Source organism: Pomacea canaliculata, linkage group LG13, assembly GCF_003073045.1.
Source record: "Pomacea canaliculata isolate SZHN2017 linkage group LG13, ASM307304v1, whole genome shotgun sequence".
In the NCBI taxonomy this organism is placed as follows: Eukaryota; Metazoa; Mollusca; class Gastropoda; order Architaenioglossa; family Ampullariidae; genus Pomacea; species Pomacea canaliculata.
In genome coordinates, this window is record NC_037602.1 from 5258483 (window position 1) to 5282633 (window position 24151).

At 45.9% G+C, this 24151-nt stretch overlaps 1 protein-coding gene across 4 annotated transcripts in view; it reads right to left on the bottom strand.

Moving 5' to 3' along the window:
• Positions 1-24151, bottom strand: part of LOC112554722 (nuclear receptor subfamily 2 group F member 1-A-like) — a 56150-nt gene that overhangs the window by 19633 nt on the left and 12366 nt on the right. For all 4 annotated transcript variants that reach the window (XM_025222699.1, XM_025222700.1, XM_025222701.1 and 1 more), the window contains one exon: positions 23440-23970. In XM_025222699.1, coding sequence (XP_025078484.1) covers positions 23440-23970 — 531 coding nt within the window. The remainder of the gene's footprint in view (positions 1-23439; positions 23971-24151) is intronic.

The window sequence follows — 24151 nt, forward strand, 5'->3', positions numbered from 1 at the left end:
CCGTGCGACACAGCACCACCATCAGCAGCAGCGACAGCACCGCCGGGCCAGACCGTCATAGACGCAGATTGATGCGGTCTGGCGCCCGCGCAACTCCAAAGGAAACTCCAACCTTGTTACTGTAATCAGCGCAGATAGCAATGCTGGGAGTGGTGGTAGGAGGCGCTGTGAGAGTGTACTTCCGGTCACGACTAATCCTGGCGGCCCGCGGTCGGGTCTGTCAGATAAAGTTTCACCTCTCGCTCATCCCTCCCTCGATCAGGAATGTGATCGGGAAAACATGTCCCCTGATAGGGCAAATCCGAATCGTAGAGCAATTAGGCGCTTCATTCGATCAAGTGAACCTTTACTGTCAATCAAAAGAGGATTCCCCTGGGGTCAGGAAGAGATCAGGGAGGGATTCTTGCTACAGAAGGCCGTGGAGGGGATACGTTTACCAAAGATATACAGGTTTTGGTCCGAAGACAACACGATGTGACAGATGCTCGTGGACCTTTTTGCGCAAGGAAAATGTGATTAATATTAACCTGACATTTAAACACGTCTGTTGCGATATCATGTGTTATGGTGTGGAAGATTTTAAATGCAAGTTGCAAAAATAATTTGAAATAAGATCAATTTTACGATTAACTGAAAAAAGAAAGGTCCTTTTTTTTCAATGAGAGAAGACTGGAGCGAACTGCAAGAGAAGTTGATATGGAAAATAATCGTCATGAAAGTGCGACAAGTAATGTGAGTAATCCGATAGTAACTTCAAATATTTTCACCTGCGACCAAACTGTAGGTTTTCGAAAACGAGCTGCTGCTGTCCTTACATTTTTTTTTTTTTTCTCTCTCTCTCTCTGTCTCACATACACAGGATTCACCTCTCACGAATGCTATTCACACCATCATCACGCAAACCTACAGCAGCACCATACGGCTACTGCCGAGTGGAAATAAATTGCTGTTCCGTGTTTTCGCGCGAGTACTTGACAATTAGAATCGGCGGAGGACCTCCCCAGGGGCCAAAAAGGCCGAGCAGGTCCGCTACCCGCTGGGTCGCGCGCACGTCGACCGTGCGTAATGGCGTCAACATCGTTCCTTGCTCGCGACCAGGTGACAATGGGTCAGCTACTATTGCGCATAATACAGCTGTCCTTGATGCTGTTGGCGAGGTCGGTGAGAACATCACCTTCGTCCTCCTACATTTTTTTTTTTTTAATACGAGTGCATGACAAGTGCGTGCGGTTTATATACAAGTTGGTGAGTGTGAATATGTTCGTGAGAAAAAAGACAATAGCTGACAGCAATTAGAATGAAAAGAGAGATTAAGGGATGGGAGGAGGGAGGAAAAAGAAGTAAAAAAAAAAAATTGAAGGAACGAGCAAGAGAAAGTGAGTGAGAGACAGAGTTCTTCAAGTGCAGTGAAGCGTGCCATTGATCTGGACCGTGAAGTGATGTGATGCGGCCGCTCCAAGAGGCCGGAAAGATGGGTCTTCGATTTCCTCACGAGGCGGTCTTGGCACGGTTCGACAGCGCCGACGTGCAGGTGAGAAGGAGGACACGGATGCTTCTGGAAGTCTTGCCACGAGTGGCCACAGGTGCATGCTCGAAATCACGTGATCGCGCGATGCATGACGTCAGTCGATGGCAGAAACTCGCTACTGCGTCTCAACAAGATTCGTCACACCTGTCTATTGTATCTAGTCTGTCTTGTCTTTGTCTTCTCCATGACAAGATTTGTTTCACTCTCCCAGCACCCAGCACACTAATAGAATATTTGTTAATTGATGAAATCGCCTAATGATTTCAATAGGCTCACGATAAACCACTTACTCCCTACACTTTAGCTGAATATCTAACCCGAGAGGTAAACCAGTTTATAAAATAATGCTTTTAGGTATGGAATAGTTAACATAAAAAGTTATTAAAAAGGCTTAAATTGCTTTTCAACTTAAACATCGATATATTAATCGTATTATTATTTGAGATCATGTAACAGTAAATAAATAAATTTAAATGAGTTCAAATGTGAAACTATTCCAACCTTGGTTTATTTCAGCTTTTATTTATGATCCAACCCTTTAAAGTCTCAACGTTTGCAATTAATTTCACACTGGTTTCAATTAAAATGAAAGTCAATGAATACTAGTAACTTTGCTGTGCGTTTGTATAGTTAAAAAGTCCCCATAAAAATTACTTAACAAAGTTTAAAATGTGTTTATCACCAGATATGCACTCTTTCACCTTTCTCTCTCTCTCACGTAATGCATATGTTCATACAGACCCTGACGACGAACAAAAATGGTCTGCAGACAGAGAGTATGAAACCTTTTCTATGTTGTACACGTCTTGCACGACATTTAGTACACCTTCTCAGGTGACATTTCGTCAGGACAAAAACATGCAGACTAGTGTCAGAATCTTCAAGATGTGAGAGAAAGAAAGAGAAAAAAACCTGTCTGCTCATTGTCAACAAGACACATTGATTTCCGTCCCCGTCGCATTCCGTCTCTGCAGTGGTTGAAATAATTGTTTCTGGATTAAATCAGAAATGAAATTCTATGCGATCCTGATATTTCCAAGAAGGGAAAGCAAAAATGAGGTGTGTGGGGGGATAGGGAGGAGGCCATTCTTTTCAATCTAAACGCAAAGAGGTTAACTCACACTCACACACACATTGATGGCGGCGGGAATAGAAAATGGAATACTCTAACGAGTGCAACAAACTAGGTTACCGAGGGCAAACTTAATTTAAGTCAATATTAGTGATTTAACATTGTACTTTAGAGAAGCTAAATGTCTGACATCACTTTCTGTTATTCATCAGCATCAGCCTCTTCCCTCCACTCCACCCCATCCACCATGCCTACCGGTCGTCAAAGTGTGTGGAGGTGTGGGTAGCACTAGAGCCTGCGGGTATGTGTGAACAAACGGATCTGTTGGTGTGAGGGTGTCGATGTAATATGTGTGTCAGTGGGTGTGTGCATGACGGCCTGACTAAGCGTGTGCCCGTGTGCATGAGACAGACTGGCGAGCAAACATTAAACCACAAGGTAAGGACAAGTATCACTGGACTAAACACACACAGACTAGCGTTGAAATGTTTGCGGGGGTATGGGTAAATAAAAAAAGAAAAGAACAAAAAGAAAGACAGACATTATAAGTACAGCAGTAAGAGAAACAAGGCTTCATTCCTTGCACTGGCATGTTTTCACCAGCAAAAATAAAAAAGAAAAGGTCATACATCTCCGACATTCTACGAGTAGGTGTCTCGATCTCTGTACGTATGTAAACTAGTCAGCGCTGCCCTCAAACAGGTCTCGGGAATTTAAGAATGCATCGGAATGCGGCCTCTCACCCGAAACATTTACTCAAGCCACCCCTGATCCCCATGCTGCTTTTTGCACTCTCCAACCATCTACCCAGCAAAAAAAGGGAACGACAGTTGAAATCAGTCAAGGTGTTTGCTGAGGGAATGATTGCAGAGGCAAAAAAAAAAAAGGGTGGATGGGTGGATAGCGCGCGCGCGCACACATGTTCCTGTAAATTGTGGAACACGGCCAGAATTAAGACTAATATTTAGGCGTAGTCCAGAAAAATGACAGGGTTAGGTGGACAGCAAGACACCTAGTTATTTATTCAAGCACATCATGCAGAAACATGCATTTCAATTTTGTACAGAGCGTCCTGCCAAGCGCCCCACCCTGGCCCCACCTCCCACTGCGGCTTTCTTATTAAACGTCACCGCTTCTCCTGTTCCCTCCGAAAGGCTGAGGTTCTTGTGGAATAATCTAGGTGCATTTAATTTCCATTTCTGGGCTCTCAGGTTGACACCTGTGCCTGACAGGCTGACATTCTTTGTTAGCACGCCCGGCAGTCTTTGCCAAGCTCGCGTGACGCTCTATGGGATGAACACTACTCGCGGGTCGCATCGGTGGTGGGTAGAAACACTACCCCGATGAATTTCTTGTGTACTTATCCGTGAGGGGTTCTTTCATCTTTTAACTCGTTGCTTTATGCGTCCACACTGCCATGTTTACCTTCATTTTACTTTCACGGTGTTCCTAAAAATATTTTAATGTTTAGGGACGCGTTACATCTCGTGTCAGTGTGCGAAGTAAGTGATGCTGAAACCCGTTACCACGTGAAATGGTTTGATTCGCATCACGTGGACATTACGTGATTGTGTTGAAGTTTGCACAGCATCCATTGCTGTATTACTGTACACAATTCGAATATTGAAAACAGAAACATGAACTCTGTTCAAGCGTTGCTATGATGGTTCACACTGCAGGTTGTCTGAGTGTCTTCGACAGCTCACCATTGCAATAAATTCCCTTCTCTTCCTTCCTGTTACAGTCGTTAACTCTCTCTTACGTTCTTGAACACGAAAAAATTTAGGGAAACAATAAAACATAGGTTTATCATTACATTCATTATTTAAATTCAAATATATTCATTTATCTGAGAAGACCTTTGTCACGTGATATCCAATTTTGGCTCTTTATTTTGATCTTTAAAAAATATATATATATCTCAGGACACAAAATGGTGATGTCACAGGTATTTTCGCCACTTTCTTCAAAAGAATATATCCTGGTGCATCAGGAAGCGACATGGAAGGAAATACAGTCACGGGGCAAACCATCACGTGTTACTCAATACAAAATTACATGGCAAGGTGGCGGCAAGATATTCCACAGAAAAAAATACGATACGAGTTCTGTGTGTTGTAACGATTTCCCAGACGCAAGAAGAGCAGCAGCGATGTCCAAATAAAGTACAAGATAATTGTCATCGACGTGGCCACAACTTCATGACTTTACGGGACGTGATCTCGGGTAGGCTGCCACGTGGGAAGAGCGAGGTGGGCAGGTGAGGTGGGGGAAACCGGGGGATGACAAAGGACTAAAAGACATGTCTGGGGGAAAAAAGTGGGTCAAGTCTGGAATGAAAAAAAAAAAGAGCAGCTTGCAGAAAAGATACGCGAGGGTGGTCTACTCTTCAATATTTAATGAAGACTAGATATGAGCGAGATGAGGGATGTGCTTACTTGGGAGTCACCCTTTCCAATGATGGTGGCTACAAGGAAAACATCGACATCGGAATCGTAATAGTGACCGCAGCATTGGCCAGACTAACATCGTCAGGTTTGGTCCAGTTTGGTCATGAGACCAATAAATAAGTGGCGTCTCTCACAATATTTCCCGAAAGACAAATCAAGAAGAAGAATGAAACGAGTTTTGACAAGGGCGATTATCAGGAACAGTTTTTGTTTACATTTACGTTTTAATGACAGCCCCAACTCATCGCTGCTTGCCGATGTTGCCCGAAAGTTGATGTCGGGCTTACGGAAAAAATAAGAAGAGCTGGGTAAAGGTTTAAATAAAAGGAAAGCAAGAAGAAATCTCCGACATGGCGACGCCTAACACACAAAAACCCAGATGTTAAAGGTCATCCAGGTGTAGAAGCCAGAACTGAACAAAATCCAACCATCTTGTATCGGAACCCTCCACAAGACCGGTCAGTGAGTGGTATCATGAATTACATACTAGGAAACTGATGTGTGCTGTGTCTAGTAGCTAGTCAGTGATGTGATTTGTCATAGCACAACGCGTGGCTCTCCGGATCTGGTGACCGAGTTTACTTAAAGCTCGGGCTAAAGGTCATTTCCTGTTTTCCGAGCGCACGCGGCTGTTGTTTTAGTAAGTTTCACTCTGCCACGGCGCATGCGCACAGCGTGGTCTGATGACATGACCGAAGGGAACAATGAGTGCAGTCCCTCCCTCTCTTTATTCCACTGTGACCACTTCTACCGGAAATATTTCTTACATGCTTACGTGCAATTTTTTTTTAAATTTCTGAAAACAAAATGATTAAATAGGTGTAGAAAGGTCAAAAAAGGACAGTTGTGTATGTACACCACGTGACTGGGCGATGATGACAAACTGCGGGGGAAAAAAGGTTGGGGAGAAGAGTTGGGGAGGGAGAATAAGCATCAATCATTAATGTAGTAAACACCTAACTGATCTGTAGGAGTGCTTGTTGTATGGCATCCTTCGCACTCTCACCCTCGCCTCATCCTTCAAACCTCGTGTAAACATCCATGGCGGACCAGCAATTATTATACACTGACGACTTAGAGCTTTGCAAGCTATATGGAAAAGTGCCCGAAATCGTCGGTGGCTGCCCTAACTGCCCAAACACCACAACTGTCACCCATGATAAGGCAAATTCACACCGCAAATGGGACTGGCGGAAGGTGAAACGACGAGAATCTGTCCAGCTACACAAATTTCGCACAAATAGTGCGAGCGCTGGAACACAAGAGAAGAAACAAGCTGAGTGGCAAAGGTTTGTCGTTACCCTCCTCACCCATTCCTCTCTCTTACCAAAAGAAAAAAAAAAGTATGCAACCTTTTCAGCTGTAAGACTGACGAGACGGAAGTAGTCCGAAAGTCAACACCGGAAATGACGTAATTACAACGCCAGCTGGAAACCCCGTTTGCAGACGTCTGCACGATAAGAGTGGCAGCAGAGCTGAACGGGGCAGGTTACCGGCATACTGCCTGTGATTTATCTACATGGCACCTTCAAAGGGCTTGAGGATAGGTGGGGTGGACGGGGGATGCTAGAGTGGTGAGAGAGAAGGTGGGGTGGGAGGAAGAGGTGGGAAGGAGGAGGAGGAGGTACGGAAGCGAAGCACGAGGAGGCGGTTTTAGCGCAAAGTGCGCGCGGGTGCAGCAAAGACGACTCCGGGTGGGTTCTAGACCCGTAAGGGTCGAAGCGCATGTTTCGTAGTCGTTGCAAGTGTGTTACGACTTGTGAGTCCGTTTCCAGAGCTCGCCTACCCGCCATGGCACCCGCGATAAAACGTCAGTCGCTGGGCGGAAACATCCGCACGGATTCAACTTTTACAAACGAACATGATGTACATCCGTGTCAGACCATCTTAGCCGCCTTCGCTCATCGCCCTCCCCTTCCACTACACTTCCACATCCTCCACATCCTCATTCGTTTCGCCTCTCGTTCAAAGCCACGCTGACTTGCCATAATGATAAACGGAAAAATAAAACCAAAACTAGGGTTTAAAACAGAACTCATGCGGTGCTGAAATGCCAACTCACAGTTGTTTAGCAAATTTTTATTTTTATTATTTTTCAAATAACTGTCCAGGATCCCTAACTTTGGTTATCAGCATACCATGATACCATGAACATAACAAGACCGAAATCCTTCAAGCACTTTAGACAATGATGTAGGTAAACGATTGTATGCGCCCTGGAGAGCTCTTTAGCCAAAAAGAGGATTTTCCTCCCTTGATAATAAGCGTCATTATTCTCTCCCCTTTTAGTTCCCGTTCCGCCCCACAACTCGCAGTTAGAAAATGGAATAGCTGGCGATTGATCCTCCCTTTCCAAACATCTCCCCACCCCACAAAAAAATGGTCATTTCTTGCATTTCTTTTTTGTCATCATCATATCATGTCATTATTACTATGATTTCTAACATTCTTGTAGTCGACACAGGGACTGAGAAAAGTTGTGTATTAGCTTGACTGCACGGTGAAAGTTTTTGTTCTTTGTTGTTGTTTTCTGTCCTCTCTACCTCCATTGTCACGAGATTAAACTCGAATTATTTTCTCAGCAGCAGCACCATCAGGTCTAACGGAAAACTGCCCGAAGGGATGCTGGCTCGAATAAAGTACAACACAGCCTAATCCATCTCTACCATCACCAAAGTGCTCGTTGTCTGACTCCCATGGTCCTCCTCGGCACAAGCTGTCGTTCGCAGATATACATGTTATGTCAGCGGTGTCAAAAGGTGACCTTCCTAACAAGAGCCAAGCAGGATGCTCTTTTGACTAGCAGATGGCTACCAGCCCCCACTCGTCTGCCCCGTGTCACGCCTTGTGACCATTTATCAAAGGCTTTAACGACCTGCTCGGCGCATAAGGACGCCTGAGCGCATAATTGAGAGAGAGAGAAGCAGAGGAGAAAGAATGACTGGGAATGAATAAGACAGAGAGATTAGTAACGGCAGAGAGGATGTCAATGGAGGGATTAAAAACATAAAGCGTGTACAGATCCTTCTTCCATCTGTAATCTATTGAATTATTTGTTTACCAGTTGTTCACAAACATCTGCCACACACTTCTGCTTAATAACTGCATGTACCTGCTTAATCTTGGCACTGATGGGGAAGGGATGTATGGACGGACAAAAACAACAAAACAAAAAAAGAAAACAAATTCGTCAAAGCTAAAAATAGCTCAGAACACCGATGTAGATAAAAATCAAGATAAAAGGAGAGGTTTTAGACGACATGTCCTCTATATTTTCAAGTATCAAGAATGGCACTTTGAGAAGAAAGTGGGGTCAGGGATATAGACGAGATATGCTGGAGGAAAGAGTAAAAGCGAGGGTACCAGTTGCCTCCTCCCTGTAAACTTTACCATCGTAGGCCCCCAGCTACCCGGATTGTCGAATGAAAACGGAACGGCGGTGGTTTGAGAGCGGGACTGCAAGTTTGGGTGAGGATGGTGGGAGGGGAGTGTGTTGTGAGGTGGTGGGGTGGGGTGGCACGCTCCTCGTAGTCGACACCCAGCCTGGTCGCGACCTAGACTAGCAAGGGGGCGGGCGTGAGGGCAACAGATGGGCAACTCACGCCGACAGAGACAGGCTACTAGGTCGCCCGCTTGCTGTCACGCTCACAAAGCTTTTAATAATCGTAACCCTGCCCCCTCCAACCTCACCCAACCCCTCTTCCCTCCATCTCCCTCCTACCACAACACCTTTCACAGCCTCCTAACCCTTTCTCCTTCCCCCCTCTCTACCTCCATCTACGTGCTGCCGCTGTAAAACCCTGGACGTAACCTGACGTGTAGAGACAAAGAGACCCGTATGTTTGACGCAAAGGGGTTGCGTGGGGGGAGAGAGAGGGGGGAAAGGCCGTTCGCGCATGTCTGACGACTGTGGCGCAGCGCCCACCATCAAGCACCAGTCGTCTCCCTTAGAAACCACAACGTTCACATGTACTTGGGTACGTGAACATTCCCCACCCAACAAAATGTTTTTATGCACGACTTCCCACCCTCCACATCACCCTTCCTCCCGTGATGTACGTAAGCGATCATCGACATCAGGGAAAGTTGACGGTGAATGTTTATCTTCATCGTCACTGTCGTCTTAGTGTAGCAGTAGCAGCGGTAGTAGTGGGAGTAGCAGCAGCACATAGCCTACAAGTCCAGGTAGAGCTGATATGTCGGGGGACTACTCTGGTGTGGGAGTGACAAATGAAAATATCCAACCTGCAAGGTAGCTAAACAATGCATTCACCTTTCTCCTTCCAAATATTTTTTGTTAAATCCAGAAGTGGCTAAAACAAAAGGTCCAAACCGATAGCATGAAAGCTTGGATCAGAATCCAGCGATTGTCTCCCCTGGACATCCCCCAACCCAGCCCTATTTTGAGAGTTGACAAGTCATGTAATCCGAAGGGCTGCTGCACTTGACTTGTTAGTGTCCCCTTAAAGTCATTTCTGACATTCAGTGTAGACAGTGTAATAGAAGTTTTAACCTCTCATTTATGAGATGAACGCATTTCCGTTCCCTGGCCCAGGCAATTGGCATCTTCGCCCCAAGACCAAGGCCGGAAGTGACCTGGTTTTGTTTAACTAGATCCTATAAATTTCGTCTTCGTGCCAAAAAGCAAAGCTTTGTTTCAAAACAACCCCAACGGAAATTTTATGTCATGCCTTCCAGCGTTTGAACTCTGGTTTGTTACAAGGCATATTGCAGTTCGTGTCGTTTCTGTAGATTCTAGATAACAATTTTTTTAAATATTTAAGCTTTGAGATGTTAGCATATTTAAATAAAATACAATTTTATATTACAAAAGGCAATAATATCCACAATTTTTGTGACGGTGACATCGGAGGCGATACAAGGGATCATCCTGCAATCCTCCATTTCAATGCCGTGACTAAGACTTTGTCATCAGTCTGAACGTGGCATATGGGGACAGGGGTGAAGGCTTCCGAATTTATTCTCTTTTAAAACGAGTCATTATAATATTCGCTTCCAAGTGCATCAATAAAGGTTGGAGTACACAAAATAACGCCATTTATTGATGTCAGTAAACCGGAGACCCCTTGTCTTCTCCAGCCACTAAAACATCTCCATCCTTTTCTTTCTCTTCCCTTCTTTCTGAATGGGGAGGAGAAGTAAGAGAGAAAAAAAGCCACAACTATATTATCCGGTCTGCACTCTTGCCCCAAAATGGGAGGCAAGGCCTGCATACAGCATCTCCTGATCAATAGCTCCACGCACAGCCACGTGCGTTTTACGAGAGCACGCGGATGTGCGGCGCACGTGCATCTGTGGCTGCGCTGACAAGCCGCATGTCAGGAGCGGATAACTGAGGTGTTTAAAGTGATGCACGGGAGAATGAGTTACGGGCCGGAAAGCAAGAGTAGGAGGAGGAGGAGGAGGGAGTAGGGGCTGGAGGAAAATGCATGCACCGTTTGCTTAATTTCGTCTTAAAACACGAAAGCTGTGCTCTCACAGGTATGAACTCCACCGGATGTGCTTGCGCATGTTTGAAGCGGAAAATGAAACCGTTGTATGGTCGGATGTTTTTATTTTTCTTTTTTAAGGTCTGTAGGGATGCGTAGGCGTATGCCCCGTTTGTGCAAGAGAAAGAGAGAATGTGTGATTACGTGGTACAAAAAGAGTTCGAGGGCCAGAGGTTGGAGATGAGGGCTTCAAAAATAACATCACGTGAGCTGGGCGTAGCTGACTGTAATCTTGACTCATCTGCAACTGTTAAGCTCGCCTGCAAGCTCTGTAACAATGTTAGTCGAACCTCAACTCTAGGTCATCTGGTTGAAAACTAGTATTACAAATTACAATATCACTAAAACTAAATTTTTAAAAAAATTGTCATCCACTGAGAGTCAGTCATCCAGTGATGGCGGGAGATTGGTTCCCGCTACTTTAATCTCAACAGGAACCGTCACTCCCGACATTTTTTTTTTTCGCCCCACAGTATGTCTACATCCATCAGCAGCCCATGTACATATGTCCGGTATGCTGGTATGTGTGTTTAGTCTCTCCTGTGCGCAGCCACCGCTACACCCTACAAATGATAGAAGATTGCAGCTCTTGACCTTAAGAGAGTAAATACCCAGACCTCTAGCATTGACCCTTGTAATTCACCATCATCATCTGGCTTTCGCCAGACAGCTAAGGTATATTAAAAAGGGAAGGGGGACCCGGCCTAAAATAACTTTTCTTGCTTTGCTAGCAAGTCTCAGATGGTTGGGGCCAACAGTGTTTGCGACCTTAACATGAGATCGATCAGAACAACCTAGACGGAATTATCACATTGACCCGATCAGCCATTGCGAAACTGGAGAAGGAAGGGGTGAGTTGGTGGGGTGGCATGGGGGGATAACGTGTAAGTGGGTGCAAGAGGAGATCAACCGACAAGCAAGTACAGGTTAAGGAGCACAAAGGGCAGGTCACCCTACTGTGTCAGAAGGGGAAGCAAATTAGTCTGCACCGTTAACGAAAAAGGGAGGCGCTTGGCACGCTCAAGACAAACTTGAAGAGTTCTAAGGAGACGGCGCCAAGCTGGGACCGTTACATATAGATTACACCTACTCGGTATTTGTACCCTCGGTACGTTAGTTAGTGTCACGATGGGGTATCCATAGAAACATTCAAACGAATTCCTAAACTAGGAGTCTCTTTGATAAATATGGCCCTTCCGCCATTTTTCTTTTTATACATCTGATAAATCATTAACCCTATTAAAAGAAAATTAAGTATTCTAAAAATATTGATTATGCAAGAATATTCTAGTTTGTAAGTGAATGCAGGTCTGTGCAATTATATTTTTTTAATTCTTAGCTCTTGGCACTTTCCACGGCGAATATTTTTGTTGGATTCAAAAGGTTTCCATCTAAAGGTTATTTCGCTGGGGTGATGACGAGGGTTTATGGGGTGAGGTATAAAATTGGGAAGGATGGAATGAAGGGTGGAGGTGTCGAGCCTCTAGAGATACCATGGCGCGAGCTTGTAAGCGTTGTCGACGACGGCCGTGTAACGTGACCCCTACAGGTGAACGACGGAGCATCCCGTGCTCGCGGGAGTAGAAATAACTACATCACCACACGTCAAGCTTTGACGCCCAACGTGTCAAGACTGAATCACATCGCGCGCGCACGCGTTGGTGTGTATGTGTGTGTGTCGTGGTAACCCAGCCGCGGGTCGAAGGTTGGCAGTTGACAGCCAGGGGCTGTGATTTACGTCAACGCGCGCGCGCCACTCGTCGTACTGGGGCTACACGCGACCTTTCGACTTCGGGACAGCTTAGCGGAAGTCAGGGGGCAACAAGGCGAATTGTTCAGCCCTCGTTCTGTTATCAACGCTGTGTTTTCCGGAGATGGCCTGCTGATGGAGAAAAAGTAGCGATGCTTTGGACCCTCGCTGCACCAAGGTGACGTAGACCTTCAGCGAGCTGACTCCTGAGTAGTTGTGACTGTAAATACCAAGGGCAGTAGTTATAAAGAAAGAGTAAGTCCCTTCGCAGAGAACTCACTGTAAAGCATCTTGTTTCCGAAGTAAGCAGTGTTCAGACCACACTGATACTACTTTATGTTTCTTCATCCGAGAACACCTTTGCCACCGCTTTATAACCACCGCTCCTGGGGTAAAACAACATCGGTGGGGTCTGGGGATCGCTTTAAAACTTCGGAAACAAGACTTTTATCCTCGAGTTCCCCCATTCACCTACCACCCGACTAACAAATTGTAGGATATTTAGTTCTGTATTCCTGATAATATTCTGGAGATATTTTGTACACCACCCACAATAATTTTTACACGTTGCAAATATTGCAAGACATGTTGCGGTCTGCAGTTTGCGAAGACAGCAACCGACCTGTGTTATTATGCACTTTACCCTGAGACACCACGCAACGATTTGCAACTTTTTTTTTTTTCTTGAATGTTGGCTCCAGTTGCCGTTAGGAAACGCATTAGGTTACGCTGACAGCACAGCGCTGTGTCTTGTAAGGCAACGGAAGTGAGGGAGGTACACTTTGTTATAGGTACGCTTGCACTTAACCCCTCTCCTCCTTGTGCTGTGTTCCCCTGGTTTCTGTCGCTAAAACAAAAGCATACAGTTATCCGGATAATAAGGCTTTAATAATGTTTAACGTTTATCTGGATTTTTATTTTTAAACTGGCTCCTTAATGTTATCAGTTGACCTTGCCTTAAAGATGGATGCATGAACACGCGAGGTTCTTAACGGTTCTTAACCGACCTCGCATGGTGAACACAGAATACCTGCACTTTAAACACGTTTAGTGAAAGACGAGTACAACCACCAAGGAATCCCCGAGGTAAAGTACTTTACTAGCGGCCTTTCTACAAACGCAAATTGTTTCCCCAAACAAAAGCTTTGGTAAGAACGTGCAGCAGGTGTGCCCAGGTGCGAAAGGTACCTGATGTGTGCGTGTGTGTGTGTGCACGCACGTGTCGTAAGATGAGAGGGGCCAACACTTGCCCAGCCTGAGATGACGTAGCTGGGACGTGTGTGCAACGTAGTCGCGACGTAGCCGTGCAGCGGACGTTGCACACGTCAGGAGTCGGTCCTGTCAAGAAGCTGGTGTCTCGGCGACAAACACGGGGCGTCACGATCCTCAGTGGTTCGACAATCAGCCCTCACACAGCCAGTGGACCGCCAAATGTCTCGACAGGAGATCACCTCTGCACGTGAGGAAAGGTTGGGAGGGATTGAGGGTGAGGTGAGGGGGGTGAGGCGTGTACGTCGGCCTCGGCAGGACAGACGCCACCTAGCGGTCGGACGCCTGCCGACTACCTTGTGTTTGAACAAACACTGAATATTTCTGTTTTTCTGCGGGTCTGTTTCCGCGTGAGACTGTGGTTATTGAAGAATTTCTGTTAGTCGTTCACCTGCATTGCGCAGAAATATTCAGGAATCATCACCAGGAAAAAATATTAACAACCTACGGGGTATACATAGAATTTCGAATCATTGGTCAATTGTTTCTTGTGACAACATAAGTACCCACATTTGATTACCGATAATATTCATTCTAAAACTAAAATGGCTGGGATAAAACCATAATCCACTATTGACATCTACAAAACGAATCTGAATGAGGTTTTCAAGTTAGAAAACAATTCCTAAATAACTTCCCTATTTTTTTAAAACAAAATCAGGACGATTTATTGAGGGTTAGTCCAGCGATAACTTTTTCAACAACCTATAACATTCTTGATATCCTCTGCCCCTACCATCACTTGACAATTCCCGGAAACAACCCCTAAAAATAGAAAGAGAAATGGTTTACCACGGAACGCAATTAGACCTGAGAGGTTAGCAGGCTACCTATAAGTCGAGAAAATATTGAAAGGGAGGCTGGTGATTGTGAGGGAATGGAGGGTTTTGGGAGGGGAGGGTAAGATAGGAAAAGGAAAGAGGAGTCGGGGGGCGGACTACAGAACGACAGACGAAGGGTTCGGGCAGCACATTGTATTTACTCGCTGCCGAGACCCTGCTTCTGCAAATCATTTTCAAAACGCACGGAGTTTGGCTTCGGCCAACAGAGGCGCTCGCGAAGCTGTGTGCTGGGGATTAACCCCGCCGGCTCCGGGCCTCAGTTCTCCGGGCTCCGAAACATCCCTCGCTTGTGTGGAGACGGCTCCAAAAACAGGCCCACGCCACCGCTGGTCAACGCAGGAGGTGCTGCAAGACACACACGGGTTTGTTTGGCTTCTGAACATGCGCCCCATGAATTTTTGCCTAATTATTTATCTATCCCGCGGCAACCTCAAAGCAGCCCTCCTATCCGGGCCGCTGGCGGGAAGGTAATCCAGTCTTAAATTAGATGACGTTTGCTGCAAGACAGCGCTTTAATCCTTTGGTTGTTTAGGGGTATCCTCCCACCCCTAACCACCACACCACCAGTCGACCTCAGGTACCATTCATGTACTGAAAGACCTGTACACTCAGGGTGGGTTGTATATTGTTGTACAGATTGTTCGAAGTGTCTGATAATGGCAAAACCTTTTTTGCAGAATCTGATAAAAAAAAATGTTAACTTAAATTTCTGTTGTGTCCCTATCTCCAAAACTGTATCTACTTATTTCATTATTGTGTGTTACTGTTTCTTGATTCATTTAAACATATGAAACAGTTGATTGTTTCGCTGTAGAACTGTGTGTGTATTGCGGAATGTGTGTCGTGAGCTCGTGAGGAGAGTACTGACTACTTATCTGAACCATACGTTGATCTTTTTCGTATTAAGCAAACAGGTAAGGTCACCATAACTATCGCTCACCGAGGAAAACCGTCAGTCTTGATCAAATAAAAAAAAATAACTAAACATAAAAATAAAATTAAGAAATCACGGTACAAATATCAATATTGCCAAACTTGACAGTTAGTGTTCTTGTGTCCCAGAAACTGTAATAGTAAAAATGTTTAAATATCTGTTTCGTCTCTCGTGCTTGCAAAGCATCGCACGGAGCTGGTGGACCAGAGAAAACTGCACTTGTGCACTAACGAACTTGACCCTGACCCGAGGTCAACCTTTGCCCACCCTCGCCCTCCCACTACTTGTCTTCATCCTGTGGCTCCATCTGGCGACTCAGTGTGTGTGTGTTCTTGAAGACTACGTGCCGACTTTTCCAGAAGAGAGAAGGGGTGTGCGTGTTCATATCTACTGCCTGCAGTTACAAAATTCAACTCTAACCTTTCCCCCAAACGTGGCCTTTTCGCTTATCTCCCGTTTTCTTGGCACGGGATAGAGGGCGCAGCGCCCTTGTTGCGCGAGTGTCTGGAAGACGATAGCGCTGCACGACTTCCTCCACCCACTCCCCAACACACAACTTACTGCTACCCTCCCCGAATGTTCCCCTCCCGTCCACCCAGACCCTTCATTCTTGCTTGCCTTCCCACCAGCCCCTTCTCTCACACTGACTGCGGATCTCGCACCTGTGAATCAGGCCTTCGCCCCCGCTTTGCACATCCTGTTCCCTCCAACCCACTCTCTTGCACAAGCACATTCAGTCTCAAGAATTTTCAGCGAAAGAACGAACGAACGAAGTTAAACAGAAAGCAGTATTTTTATCAGCATGTCTGAAGAAGAAATGCTGACATACTATACATCGGGACGAGATGACATGACAAAAGAAATGCCTACATCTGTTATCACTAACTATACATCGGGACGAGATGACACGAGAAGAGAAATGTTTATATCTGTTATCAGTAACTGTGCACACATGTCAGTACACTGGACGGGGGGATGATTGCCTAAGTACAAGGGAGGGTCTGTGAGAAGTCGACTTGTCTGAAAGGAGAAGGATGACAAATGTTTAGAAACTGATGAGAAGTCGATCACAAGGTGAAAATCGTTGTCATGGGTCATTTCACCCACCCAGCTTCACCCTCAAGTGATTGTTAAAGATTTTACTTTCAAGCGTGGCAGTTTCGACTAGCTACGTCAGCTTTGTTCAAGCGTTTGACGTCACTGTCCTTTCTTCCTCGACCTCAGTCGGGGTTAGAGGTTAACCACTTGCGCGGCAAAACACGTAATTAAAAATGTTACCGATAGAGGGACAGCTTGCGTGTGTGTGTGTGTGCGCGGGCAAACGTAGGAAGCCGAGTGAGCGAGGGGTGAACTGTGCAGTTCACGCCATTGTAACCCTTGCTGCAAGGTTCTGGCCCCTTGCCACGGGCTCCCGCCCTTTCCTGCTAAGTGACTGTCTACCCCGCGCTCTTTCCTCCTGAACTTCCTCCCCTCCCCCCCCTACTCATGTCCCCCTAACCTCACTCTCTTTCCGGCCCCGCGAAGCGACCCTTCAGATTGTGCATGACAGGGCTGATAATAAAACACGTCTGCCGTGCTGACCTATTTCAGGTGAGCCACCGCGGCTTGACAAAAAAGCTCGACATGGAAACTACACCTCGAGCTTCTCCAAATATGGTTCACTTGTGGCGGCTTCGGTTCGGTGCACACCTTTAAACGTCTGGGACGATTTGCAGCGACGGCTAACCTTCGGTGAGGTCCCCTGCTGACGTGGCTAGCCTCCCCTTGTTCGGTGGTCTTTTTCTGTTATCTACCTCCGCGCCAAAAAAAAAAAAAAAGTTCGACTACCTCCGCGCCTTCAATGCATTCACCCTCTTCCCTTACGTTCCACCATCACCACAATCCTTCTACCCTCATGTTCCACGATCTCTCTTTCTTTTCTCTCTGGGAATGTCTCAAGGATTCTGAAGGAAGATATATCGATGCCAATAAAACCACCGTTTGGGTCTGCATCTGTCTTTTTGCATGCAGGTGTTCTGGGGCTCAGCTGTTTATATTAGGTCAGAGTATGTCGCTGTGCTCGGGGGAGGTTGGTCTCGACAACGACAACCATAACCCCCCATTCTGCCCCTTTCTCTCACCTCTCCAGACAACCGTTGCTGGCAAAAGGTGGGGACAGACACAGCAGACATACCAGACGCATCACTCAACAGCATGCTAGTCAAGTAAGCCATGCATCCTTAAGAAATTAGAAACCAAGAACAAAACAGTTTTTCTTCTACAATTGTCCCTGCATTATCTGTGCGTGGTTATTGAGAATTATTTAGTTATTTTGAATGTACTTAAACAACTTTGTATGTAGAGAGGGGAAAAATTTCGGTGCCAACAAAATTCCAGAAAACGAATGCAGGCCCTAAAGAATAAGATCAAGATTTTTTTTCATCTTGTATTAGTTTCTTACGAACTGAAGAACACTACCAAAAAAAAAATCCTGGATAAGGTCGCAAAATACTTTTGTTACAACATTCACTCTTCCGTGTTCAACTACAAGAATGATGAACTACTCACTCAAAATGTCACGACACACAATACTAATAATCTGAAGCTGAAAATAATTTGTCGCCCGGCAACTGTCTTTCCAAAAAAAAAAAAAAAATCAACAAAAACACAAAAAAACAAGAAAAAACCAAACTCAATCTGCTCTTGACGTATCCAACAAGAGCCATCGGCCTACATTTGCCACGAGCTCCGAGAGAGGGCGCTAATTCTCAGCTCCTGCATCGTCAGGGCACACAAGCCGCCGCTGGCAGCAAGGTGCGGGTAGGGAGGGGCAGGGGTTGGGGAAGGTGCGATCTCATCGTCTGTTTGACGATCCAATTCCCGATGAGGACTGGACAAACACGTGCGAAATGCTGTTCCCGTGTCGCGGCTACCGGAGTCGCTGTCGCTGCAGATTGTGGCGATCTTGTGCCGGGTGATAATCATCGAACATCGCTTCATTAAAAAGCACTTTCCTTCTCGGCACAGACAGTTTTCAAACAGTGCGCAAGCGCCAACAACTCTACTTCCTTTTTAATGTGTGTGTGTGTTTTTTTTAATTTATTTTTTGCTTTAACCAAAAGCCATTAACGGTTGTGTCAAACTATGCAGTTTCGTATTCCTAGTAGGAAACATGCGAAAACGTTGAAGTTCTTGTAGGTGGTGTGTGTGGTTAATTTTCCTGTCATTTTTTTAAATAGTCTAGTGTTAATTAATTTGGTTAATTTTTTTTTTAAAGTTACTTGCCCTCAATTCAATGGCTTCGTTTTTTGACAGACTCCTTTTCCCACCCCAGTCACCCTCACCATTTTCTCGGTCACCCCCTCACTTTCATGGCATGCCTTTGGTTCTCCATTGATGCTTTTAGCACATAATGGAACAGCTTTCTCTCGGTGTGTCGTTATCGAAACTCGAGTTGTACAAGAGCTTTGTCAACAGGACGCGGCCTTCCTTTGCCATTGAAACACAAGAGGCACAAGAGATGACTTGAAAGGCGATTACCGTTGTAACGCAATGTCCAATGTCCAGTAAGCTTTACTTCCGGTTTTTTGTGGAAGGGAAAGGAAGTCTGAAGACTCTGATGCTGAGACTCCATCAGCCTTCTGCTCCCAAAAGGAAAACATTCACTCGCTACTACTACATGCACAAAATATTTCAGGAAAATAAAATTGCCTTTTCCCACAAATCGTCAGATGTTTCCCGGGAAAGGTTTGAAAAAAAGGAACAAACTTTTTAATGTGACTTCAATCGTTGCAAAAACAAACACATAAACTTATATTCTTTCTCTCTCTCACATGCACAAACTGCAACAAAATAACCTAATATAGGCCGTCTAAAGAACTTCTCCATCAGATGAACCCTTATAATTCAGAAGTAATTTTCTTTTTTCCTTCATACCCAGCAACATCACGGACTGAGCAAGCACAATCAAAATGCACAGGATATTAAACTGATGTTGCTTTAATTACTGTACATACCTTTTCTACTTGCAGATACCAACCACCCTCTCTCCTCACCCACAACTCCCACCTTCAACCTCTCTGCCTTAATCTCGAAATTAAATCACGAGAAACAGGCCCATGCTTCATTTTCTCTTCAGCTTTCATACGTGAGTCAGACAACACGTTACTATCCCTCAGAACAGCAAATTATCATGACTCACAAACAACACATTATCATGCATCACAATCCGTCATCGCACTTGCAACAATAAGCATCATGTGACAGACACCATGCCCTGCGCACTCGACAATACACACAAGTCAACCTCGTTCACATCTGCGATCAGCTGGAAGCCGTAGTCCACGGAGCCAATTTCCGTCATCAATCCCCCCCAAACACTCCTACTCGATCCCCTTTAGTTCCTCTTTTCCAGTCCCACCCCAGGCTTCCCCTCCATCCTTCTCTCCCGTCCCAGATCCCCCCCTTCTTCACCTCCACAACGCCCCAACCATTTATCGCCATCCCTTTTGCTGTAGTTGTCTTGTTTGCGGTGGTGTATGAGGGCAAGCCATGGTCGGGGCTGAGGGTCGACTGAGAGCTGCAAGCGGAAGAAGAAATGTTTCTTTGACACGATCGACCCCAAACAAGGCAAATAGGAGGTGTAGGAAGGCATTACAAGCTCGATTGACAAAGCACTTTGCCACTTGGCTGCCTCCGCTCTTCCGCCTCATTGATCAGGTTTCTCTCTCGTCACTGCAGATCGATAGGCGCACACTCTACAGGACACGAGTTCTCCAGGTGCCAGCTTCCCCTCCTGCCAGACCTATACAAGGGCCGCCAGGGCTGCTCTTGTCTCTGACACAGTTTTTTACTGGCACATGTTGCGAAGTCAGGAGGTCAAGCAGTGGATGCTGGCCTCGTTTCAGAGCGGGTTTGGGGGATGGGGTGCGCGAGGGAGAGAGAGAGAGAGAGAAAAAAAAAGAGAGATGTACAATAATTAAAAAAAAGAGAGAAGGGAATGGAAAAGCGAGTCAATGACCATGAAAATTCTTTGATTCAGAAGGGGATGGTATAAGCAAACTATGTTTTACACGTAGCCAACGCTTTAAAGATGGTAACAAGATTTTGAGTTAGAAGAGTAGTCTGTGGTTGTGTGTTCGCGCGCGTGTAACAGAAGGTACTGAACGAGAGAATCTCCTTTTGATATGTCTCAGTAACTAATCTCTCTGTTGCCTGTTCATCTGCTTGTGAATACCGTCAGCAGAACCTTGGCCTCCTCGTGCTCAATCGAAAACATCGTCCTGCAGACCTAGCGCCTGCATGCCAGGGGTGTGAGCATCCGGGTCTTTTGCACCAACGTTACGCTCGACTGCGCAAGTGCAATCTAGGCATAACTGTGCGAGGGCAAGTTGCACGTAGGTGCAGAGAGCGAGAGAGGGAAGAAGTCGGGGGGTGGTGTGGTTGGAATGGGGGTGGAGGTCAGGCTTGCATGTCGCACTGCCAGCAGCATAACGTGAACGTCAGGGGAGTGAGTGACGTCATAGCTGATGCCAGCCAAGACGGTTGTTCGCCGCTACGCTCTCTGTCAGACAAACAACCCCCTGCCTGTGCAGCGACGGTTACCAGTACCGACGAACTTGCACGCCTACTCAGTTCCCCTTTCCTAACCTCCACCTCACCCCTCTGTTCGCCGCTCCCTTCCCATCACCGTTCCTCTCTCTCATTTTCTCTATCTCCTCCCTCCTCTCTTCGTTTTGTTTTTCTGCTGCTGATCTGTTTTTGCCAAAATAAGACAATCACCAGTGTCGCAGTATACAAACACAGCCCCGTTATCTAGCCAGCTAGTCTTTCTAGAGTGTCTTTGTATACGAAGACTGGATAGTCTACTCAGTTTCTGGCGCACTTGGAGAGAGGGGTCCTGTTGAACTGTATTTATTTAAAAATAAGAAACGGGACGAAGCGCAGGCGAACTCCTCTGTACATCCTCGTATTCTCTTCTCCTATTCGCCAGATTAAAGTCTCCTTTCTTGACCACGAAAAGTAAGACCTTGTTCAGATAGGACAGGACCAGATCCACTCAAGCCAACAGTGAGGTCTAGAGAGAGCCACACAAGCTGTTGGTCACCCAGAGTCTGTTTCAGCAAATAACAACTACAAATTAAAATGCCTTCGTGGTCTACAACACGGTCTACAAAATTTACCTCTACTGTTCCTCCTTATTTAAAATAATCTGAAATGAACCGTCCTTCCCATTTCCCCACATTTAAAATTCTACACAAGAACATGGCGTTGAAGCACACATTGTCTCCGCAATTAAACAAAGGAAACTCGGCTGTTTCCTTTTAGAAAAAATAAAATAGCAAAAAAGGTTCAAGAAATCATTTGGGCGTATCACCAGACAGATAATCTCCTTTGACAGTCTGTCCGTTTTTAGGACAGACCCTCTTAGATTCTCTTTTGTCTCCTGGTGGTGTGGATATATGGATTACTTAACACCAGCAAACTATGCCAACCTTTCTAGGGTTGGTTTTTTTTTTTTTTTGGGCTATTGCTACGTGGAAACAAAGAAACTATTCTTTTGTGTGCCCTGTGAGAAGCTGTTCAGACAGGGGTCTTTCATCCTTTGACGAAGCGAGCTGGTAACTGATTGATCGCAACACCTGACACGAGACGCCTAGACGTGTGATTATCAGGGTCGAGAAAATTGTCGATCGGAAAACATCGGCATCATTTGTCTCGCTCACCCGTAGATTAACCTTGAAATTAAATATAAAAAATTCTTTCTTCTTCTTCTTCTTCTCTCTCTGTTCCACGCATACGTGTTCTCAAAATGATTAAAAAAAAAAAATCACAGCTTAGAAAATGTTCATCGGAAATTTCTTTTGTTGACAGGGGAATTTTTATGCGGTCTCTAAGAGTGAGCGAATGGTGTGTGTTGGGAGGTGGGGAAACTGTTTAAAAAAAATTGTGATTCGACAGGTGTCTTACACACACATGTTGAGAACGGGGTTTTAAGTAGTTAAAGAAAAAAAAATGGGGTTAGGGGGTGTAGAAAAATTATATGATTCGACATACACTCACGTGTTGCGAGAGCGTTTTCAGCAGTTACAGGAAAGAAAAGGACGAAAAAATCTTTGTAGAAGTAATCGTTGCTCTCAGGCAAATGTTTGCACAAGGGCGAGTTGAGACTACAGGTCTGACTCCCAACTCCAGTGTTTGTGTGCAGGACTCCATGCAAAAGTGCAGGAGGACCAGGATGATGGCGGGCAGTGCCACTCCACACACAAACAACAAAGACTTTATAAGAAGAGGCGTTAAAAGATCGATGGAGCTCTGGCAGTAGATCTTTGCCTACAGATGAGTCCTGTGTACGCATGTCTCTAGGGAGGAGGCTGGGGTGAGAGGGCATCAAGCCAGGACTTGTAAACTTTGTGTATGTGTGTGTGTGCAGGTATGCTTGACATCGTGCCCCGGGGGTATGTAATTGATATCTCTGCTGCGCCTGCATCATCTCATTGTATTATGCGGACACCCGACAAGTAACCCAAACTTGACAGGAGGTTACTTACTGCTTACAGTCATCAAACACAATCACAACTTACAACACCCGATCCGATCTATAATTAACAGAGAGCAAGTGTGAGGAAGATCAAGAAGAGGGTTAAAGTAGAGGTAGGAATATCGTACATAATGATACAAAAAAAGGTAGGTAGCGAAAACATCTGATGATACATAACTATTTATACGAGACGGATGAATACAGGACAAGAATGAAAGTCTTAAGACAAAAACAAAGGAAGAACAACTCTTGTTGCACGTGGCGTTAAGAAGGACAGAAATATGGCCCCAAGAGACAGGGGGATATGTTTCAGAAGGCAAGCATCAGAAGACATCAGAAGCAAAGGTTGGGGGAAATGTCTCTAAAGACTAGAGAACATGTCTTAGGAAAGCCTTCAGAGGGCAATAGGACATGTCTCAGAAGACATGAGATCAGACGCCAAAAGACAAGAGGCAAGAAGTCAGTCTTGGGGTAAGAGGAACCGCAAGCCAAAAAAAAAAAAAAGCCGATAGGGAATCGAAACAAAGGGGAGTAAGGGGAGACAAATACCACAGCAAAAACTCACCGGAACTGAAGAGGACGATGGCCTTGAGACAGCTGTACTCGGCCGAGTCCACGTGCAGCTGCTTCAGCTTCTCCACCTGCTCCTGGAATATCCGTATGTGGTCCATGAACGCCACCACGCGCTCTGCGGCCATGGGGCTGGCGTGGAGCCCGGCGGCCGCCAGCAAAGGAGCCACGTGCAAGGGCATGGAGCACTGCGCCGCGTTCAGGACGAACAGTTCGCTCCAGCCCAGGCGCAGCAGCGCCACCTGGTCGGTGACCTGCAGGTCCGGGAAGAAAGGGATGTTGCGCGCCCACTCCACGGCGCTGAAGAGCAGGCGCGCCGCCAGCTCGCAGATGTTCTCGATGCCCATGATGTTGGCCTGCTGCATGGTGCAGTTGCCGAAGCGCGATGTCGGGTACGGCTCGGCTCGCAGCAACATGGAGATGAAAGAGGACAGGTACGTGTGGCCGTTCAGCGGGTCGCCGTTGGGAAAGGCCATTTGGGCGGGGAACGGGTGCTGCGTTGGGGGGATGCGGCCCCGCTGGACTGCTGCTGGTCGACAGTCATCGGGTCAGGTGGATATGTGGACGAAGATGATGCGATGTGGAGTTGAAGAGGACGTTTTTCAAAAATCATTATTATTGTTGTTGTTTGGAATAAGATCAGTCGAATTGGTGGACCATTATTCCATCATCCAGGAGGTGAATATGAAACAAGACAAAGCAGAAGA